The sequence below is a fragment of the Pseudozyma flocculosa genome, assembly GCF_000417875.1.
Source record: "Pseudozyma flocculosa PF-1 unplaced genomic scaffold scaffold00023, whole genome shotgun sequence".
Classification (NCBI taxonomy): Eukaryota; Fungi; Basidiomycota; class Ustilaginomycetes; order Ustilaginales; family Ustilaginaceae; genus Pseudozyma; species Pseudozyma flocculosa.
Window position 1 is genome coordinate 43018 of NW_006920891.1, and position 6884 is coordinate 49901.

At 67.4% G+C, this 6884-nt stretch overlaps 3 protein-coding genes across 3 annotated transcripts in view; 1 reads left to right on the forward strand and 2 right to left on the reverse strand.

Annotated features, from left to right (window-relative positions):
- PFL1_06911 (uncharacterized protein) overlaps positions 1-501 on the forward strand; it is a gene marked incomplete at both ends in the record, with an annotated part of 1213 nt that extends 712 nt beyond the window's left edge. The window contains one exon of the mRNA XM_007883658.1: positions 128-501. Within this exon, the coding sequence (XP_007881849.1) occupies positions 128-501 (374 nt within the window). The remainder of the gene's footprint in view (positions 1-127) is intronic.
- Positions 502-726: 225 nt separating this feature from the next.
- Positions 727-5342, reverse strand: PFL1_05983 (uncharacterized protein; the record flags this gene model as incomplete). The annotated part of the gene is made up of 2 exons (XM_007883522.1): positions 727-4938; positions 5022-5342. 2 exons carry the CDS (start codon positions 5340-5342, stop codon positions 727-729), a joined length of 4533 nt encoding a protein of 1510 aa, XP_007881713.1.
- Positions 5343-5910: 568 nt separating this feature from the next.
- The window catches only part of PFL1_05984 (uncharacterized protein), a gene marked incomplete at both ends in the record, with an annotated part of 4613 nt that continues 3639 nt past the window's right edge, over positions 5911-6884 (reverse strand). Inside the window, 2 exons of the mRNA XM_007883523.1 lie at positions 5911-6438; positions 6534-6878. Coding sequence (XP_007881714.1) covers positions 5911-6438; positions 6534-6878 — 873 coding nt within the window. The remainder of the gene's footprint in view (positions 6439-6533; positions 6879-6884) is intronic.

The window sequence follows — 6884 nt, forward strand, 5'->3', positions numbered from 1 at the left end:
CCCCCCCTTCCCCTCCCGTCCGCATCCCCCCATTGTCCCATGGAGGAAGCTGTCGTCGAGCCGCGCCCCTGATGCGTTCCACCGTCTCCGCGTCTGATTCTGCCCTGCCGGGCCGGGGAGGATGCAGTCGTAAACGACTACCGCGGTATCATGCCACGACCCAACTGTCGACTCGACAACTGGTCCTCCCCCGCGCCCTCGTCGTCGTCCTCCTTGTCGTCCACCACCACGAGCGGCGCGGAGCGACAACAGGTAGGAATGGGCATCTACACCGACTCTAAACCCGTCCGTGCCGGAACAGAGTTGACGGTCAATTACGGAAAGGGGTTTTGGAGTCGATTCCTGAATCAGCCCGATGACGACGAAGAGGGTGTGCAACGACAAGAGGAGGAGGAAGGCGGGTCAAGAGACGGGGCAAAGGGAGGCAAGCTGGACACCATCCAGGCTCGTTTGGCCCGACAGCGACAGAGGTTGATGCAGTCCAACAGGGGTCGGGGTTGATGCCCGAGCCTGGCATCGCCCAAGGGCGGGGAGATATCCCTTTCCGCGAGACCGGGGCGGGGCGAGATGGGGATCGTATGGAATTGACAAGAGATCATCGTGAACAACCAAAAGCGTCGATGGTCAGGCGGGCACGCACCACTGCCGCGCCACCTCGCTCCTCCTCCCCCTCCTCTTCCCTCCGCATCCACACCCTACGCCGGGCCACCTCCTACTACCCACGTCTCACCTGCGCTTGTTGCGCTTACCAGTGGTGAAGCCAATCTCCTGCCCCTTGCCCTTGGACTTTTTGCCGGCCACCTGCGACAGGGGCACGTAGGCGTAGGGGCTCTTTCCGTTCTTCATGACGTCGCCCTCGGCCTTGCGCGCGCGGAACTCGCCGCCGATGCGCTCCTTTTCCCTCCTCCGCTTCTTGCTCGCATTGCCCTTGTCGCCGCCCGCGCCGCTGCCCTCCTTTGCTGCGCCGCCACCGCGCGCAGCGGCTTCGGCAGCATCCTCGGCGGCCATCTGCGCCTCGTCCATCTCGCGCTCCTGCTCGCGCGAACGCTTGTTGTTCTTGTTAAACTTGACCGCCCCGCCGCGCGAGAGCGTGAAGCCGTCGCGCCCGCGGTCCTTTTCCAGGTAGGCGCGTCCGGCACCCACCACGTCGACGTCGCCGTCGCCCTCGCCGTCGGCAGCGGCGAGCATCTGAGCGGCCGAGGGGGCAGCGCCGCCGCCCTCGTCGTCGGACGCGTTGATGACCATGCGGCCAGTCGCCTCGTCGAGGCCGAACCGCCGCGCGTCCTGGCCCGGCTTGCGGCGTCGGTCCGCCTTGGCGTTGGGGTTGCCCGCCGTGATGCGCACCGCCGCCGAGCGGTCCAGCAGGTCCATGGGCTCGTCGTCGTCCTCCATGATGTACGCCTGGTCCTCGTGCTGCCGTCGGTTCCTCGCCTTGCGGCCGCCGCCGCCGACCTCGGCGCCCTTCTTGCCAGCGCCGCCCTTTTGCAGCCTGGCCGCGGCGCCCTTGCCCTTGCCCTCGCCCTCGCCATCGACGTCGTCGTCATCGTCGTCGTCGGAGAGCTCGCTCTCGCTGCCATAGATGACCTCCTCGAACGCATCGTTGCCCGTCGAGCGCTTGGGTGCACGCGGGCCGGCGGCGGCGCCGTCGTCGTCGGACATGGCAGCGTCGCCGCCGCCTTCGCCGTCCTGGTTCTTCTGGCGCTTGGCGCGCTCCTTGCGCTTGCGGATGTTGACAATCACCTTGCGGTTCTCCTCGGGGCACAGATCGTGGATGCGGTCGTAGCCGAAGCGGCGCAGCAGGCGCTCAAACATGTGGCGGATCTTGGGCTTGAAGTGCATCGTGTGCTCTGAGCTCCAGCCCATGAGCGCCGGGATCAGCGCGGCCAGGTGCCGGTCGAGCAGCGACGACGGGTAGTCGACGATGGCCACCTTGACAAAGCCCAGCGCGCCCTTGACAATCTCGCGGTTGGCGCTCTGCAGGAACACCTCGACCGTCGACAGCATCTCGTCGAGCATGTCGGCCGGCAGCTCCTCCTTGAACTCGTACACAAGGCGCGAGATGGCCGTGATCGACGCGCTGATCATGTGCGGCGTCGCGCCGGCCATGCCCGCAGCCACCATGGTCAGGTACTCGCCGACGCTCGCCTCGACGACGGTGCCGGCGGCAGCCGCGGCGGCCGACGGGTCCTCCATCTCGTCGTCGTCGGCAGCAGCAGCGGCGGCCGCGGCGGTGCCGGCAACGAGGCCGCGGTTGATGGTTCCGCCAGCGGCCATCTTGTGGCCCATCTGGACCAGAAGCTCGTAGGCATGGTCGCGCGTGGCCTGGTTCGACTCCTTGGTGGCCAGCACGGCCTCGGGGATGATCGCGGGCAGGAAGTGGAGCTGGTCGGCGGGGATGTTGGGCACGAGCGTGGCAAGCAGCAGGATGCGGTCGCGCTTGGCGCCCGAGGCCACGTCGGCGGTGCTGTCGCGGAGGCGCGCCAGGAGCTCGCCGACGCGGTTGCCGGCGGAGCCGCTTCCGTCGCCGCTGCCGCCGAGGCGAAGCACCTGGCGGCCCGTCGAGCCCTCGACCAGGCGGCTGAGGATCTTGTACGTCTTCTTCTGCACGCCGGCGTCGTGGCTGCGGAGCAGGCGGTCCTCGCACGCGAAGCCGAAGAGGTCCGCCGCACCGTCGGCGTTGGCCTTGGCGAGGAAGGGCACCAGGGCCACGAGCAGGTCGAGCATCGTGTGCGGGACGGGCGGGATGGCGCCCGAGCCCTCCTTGGTCGACTTGCCCTTGGGCGGCAGCGAGCCCAGCGACTGCTCGAGCGTGCCCTTGACCTTGGTGTAGGTGCTGACGATGTCGTCGTCCTTCATGATCGAGAGGTAGGTGCAGATGCACTCGTAGATGTAGCCGCGCGACGAGCTGGGCGATTGCGAGAAGACGTTGAAGAGGACGGCGAGCAGGTTGGGCGCCAGCGCGGCCAGGTGGGCCACGTTGGCCTTGCCGTCGGCCTGGTCGAGCGCAAAGGCCTGCTTGAGCGTGGCCGAGTCGGCGCCCGAGTGGACCAGCGCCTCGCTGCGCTCCACGAGCGCCTGGAGGCCGCGGCAGACGCTCGGCCGCAGACCAGGCTGCGTGTACAGGACGTTGGTGAGGAGCTCGGCAAACTGACGCGTGAAGGCTGCGAACAGGTCAACGGGCATGTCGCAGTACGAGGGGAAACACGCCCACACCTGCTCGGTGAGCGCCTCCCACATCTTGGCCTCGACGGGGCGCTCCTGCTGCACCTCGGCGCGCTTGTTGAAGAGGCGCTCGCTGAGGGGCACAAAGAACTGGGTAAAGTGCGACAGCTCGGCGTTGGTGATCTTGTTGCGCATCAGCGGCAGCAGCCACGCGCGGCCGTTGCCGCCGTCGCCGCTCTCGCCAAAGAGGTTGAGCGGCAGCGCGTCGAGCACCATGCGCGGCCCGCACACCTCGACGGCGGTGCTGATGACGGCGTCGGCGTACTCGCGGTGGTCGAAGTTGGGCTGCGCACGGAGGTCGGCCACCTGCTTGACCAGGTGGAAGGTGAGCGGGCCCGCCGCGGCCTGGCGCTTCCCGGTGCTGGCCTCGTTCTCGTCCATGTAGCGGTGGCGCAGGCGGCCGAGAACGGCGGTGAGGATGCTGAGGATCTCGGGCCGCGACTGGACGTACTGGAGCGACTGGCGACCCAGCGCGTCCTCGATCGACTGGATCATCTGCAGGAAGGCGTCGGCGTCCTTGTCGGGCGAGCCAGCGCGGTGGGCACGGATGGCCTCGGCGATGGCGGCGTCCGGCACACAGTAGCGCACCAGGGCACAGAGCGCATCGCGTCCGGCGGCGCGCACCAGCGGCGACGTGCGGCTGGCATCCGACTTGGTCGAGAGCGCCATGGCAAAAACGTCGCTCCAGACCTCGGGTACGATGGCCCAAGCTGCCCGTCCCTCGTCAAACTGCGAGTAGGCCACAATGGCCTGCTCGAGGGCGCGGAGGTACGACGGGATGAGCTGGACGTCGGTCGTGGAGGGCTTGACGCCGGACGACCGCAGCGAGCCGATCAGGTGGACGAGCGTCTTTTCTCCAATCGAAGAATTGGTCTGCGATGCCGACGCCGCTGCCGCCGGCCCGGCCAGGAGTGCAGCTGATGGGTTGGCGAGCGCCGGCGAGCGACAGTTTTTGAAGATAGCCTCAAAGACATCGAGTGCAGCGACGCTGAGGAAGGGATTCTGAAGCCCCGGAAGGCGGAGCAGGACGGCGCAGAGCGGGTCGACCGAGGCGGCGGGGAGGACGTTGACAATCTGGCGTACGAAGCCGCAGGTCCAGATGCCGACGCTAGCATTGTCGCCCTCGGACACGCGCTGCTGCCGGAGCGCCGCTGCGGCCGAGGCCTCTTTGGCCTTGCCCGACTTCTTGTCGTACTGGGGTGCCGTGGCTGCTGCTGCTGCCTGCTTTTTGGCCTTTTTGGACTTGGCAGAGACGACGGAGCCGGCGTCGGCGACGGTGGAGAGGGTGAGGATGCACCAGTCAAAGGTGGGGGCGACGAGCGGGTGCTTTGGCTTGGCGGCGGCAAAGTGGGCCGACGACGTGGGCAGGATGGCGCAGACGAGCTCCTGTGCGCGGCGACGGACCTTGGGCCGCGTGTCGGCGCAGAGGTTGAGTGCGGCACCCCAGCAGGAGCGAAGGGGAGCATCGCGCTGGAGCGGTGCCGGGTCGGTCGCGAAGGTGGAGAGGATCGACTGGAGCACGCCCAGTGCGGCGCGCAGGGTGGCCGGGTAGTTTTCGGCGGTGGCAGCATCGTGGGTATCGGGGTGGGGCTTGGAGAGGATGGCGCCGATGGGGGGCACGATGGAGGTGAGACGGGCGCGTACGACGCCTGCGCTGACGTAGGGCGTCACGATGGAGAGGAGGTAGATGATGCAGGGCAGCAGCGTCGCGGGGGCCTGCGAGGATGAAGATGGGAAGCGGGTCAGTCAGCCTGGCAGCGGCGGCGCGGAAGTGCCAAGAGGATCAGGGGGCAGCTCACCTGTTTGCTCTGAGCGGACTCGAGCATGCTATCGAGTGCGAGAAAGTACTCGGCGGGTTGGCGCTGGGTGACGGCGTGCTTGCTAGCCTGGAGGCTGCTCGAGGATGCCGCTGTCGCTGCCGCCGCGGTATCCGTGGTGGACGAAGAGTCCTGTTCGGTGAGGGTGGACTCGATGGCGACGAGGAGCTGGGCGGGGGCGCGCTGGTTGTCGAGCTTGGACGAGGTGTGGTGCCGGATCTTGGAGAGGGCGGCGTGCAAGCCATCGACGTCGACGTCGGCGGCGACGCCCGCGGCAGTGGTGCTTGCTTCCGTCGTCGCCATGGTCGGAGCGAGCGAAGCCAGAAGTTGCGATGGAGCGAAAGGAGTCCAGCGGATGGTGATGGGTGTTGAGAAGGATGGGTGTGACCGCGGTTGAGCCGCCGCTGTGGCCGCCACCACGACAACCTGACGAGCTTCGAGGCAGCTGGCCAGCCGGGCCCACCAGAGAGCAGGCGAGCTAGGCTGCCACCGGGGGCGAGGGCGGCGAGGGCGGGCGCGGGCCGGTCTCGAAGGAAAAAAAAAATTCCAGCCGGCCGCCAAGTTGGCTCGCCCCTGCCATCCCCCCGCCCAAAAAAAAAAATTGGCAGGCCACCTCGGCATTCGGGCATGCGTATACGCTTATGTAATCCGCGAACGCTGTTTGGCCCTCGCCGACCTCTTGCCCCTCTCGATACGCCACGCTCAGCGGGGGCACATTCAGACCGCCAGGCCATGCTCGTCCAAAGGCACCGGCCAGGTCACTCTCTATACCAGGACGGCATCGGTCACTGCTGCTAGCATGTATTGTCGTTTGATTGCGTATGCACAACGTCGGAATCGAGGGCGAGATGACAGAGCAGGCCCGCCAAGCCTACCCGGCAAAGCTGCGCAGTCCGCCGCCCAGCTTGCCCACCTCGCTGATCTGCGAGATGCGGCAGAGCGTACCCTTGAACTCGGGCAGGTAGCGCGCCCCCGTCAGCGGGTCCTGCACCGAACCCACACCGCCCGCCGGGATCAGCACGTGGCTGCCCGCGCAGACGACAAACGTGCGCTCCAGCGGGTCGTAGCCCGCCACGTCGACCGCGTCCTTGGGGCTCCGCTCCGCCAGCGAGATAATCTGCTGCGCCTTTTGCGCAATCGCCGGCGCCGGCGACAGCTCCAGCAACCGCCGTGCAAAGCTCGCCGCCATCGCATAGTTGTTGACCTTGCGCGCCTCGGTCATGGCGCTCCGCAGCGCAAGGCTCTGGTGCGGCGGCTGCAGCTGCGCGTGCGTAAACAGCGCGGCCAGCTCCAGGTTGCGCGAAACATTGCCAGGGTCCGACGACACCAGCTGCCGCCGTCCCAGCTCAATCGAGACACCCAGAATGTACTCGCGGCACAGCACGATCAGGTCCTGGATCTGTGGGGCGCCAAGGAGGCAGTCACCGAGTCTCGATGTTAGTGTCATCCAGGGCGGCAATCGTCGGTTCTACGCCGCGGCCGAATCGGACTCACCTCGCTCGCCTCGGCCTCGGTCTTGGCGGGCGTCAGCACCAGCTGGTGCAGCAGCGACCGGAAAATGTGCTCGGCATCGGCCAGCTTGTTGGTGCTGACGGCCTTGTACCCTTCCTGCAGCTCCACCGACGTCAGCTGCTGCACGGTCCGCGGCGCCGCGGGCAGCGCCTTGGACACCTTGCCCTCGCTCTCCTCGTTGTTGCGCCGCAGCAGCACCTCCATCGGGCCCACCGACGGCGCGGCCGGAAGGAAGCTCCGCGCGCTCAGGTACGACGCCAGGAAGAGGGGCTTGAGCGGCGCAAAGTCGACGATGCCCGCCTGCCTCGACAGCAGCGTCATGGCCGTCTCTAT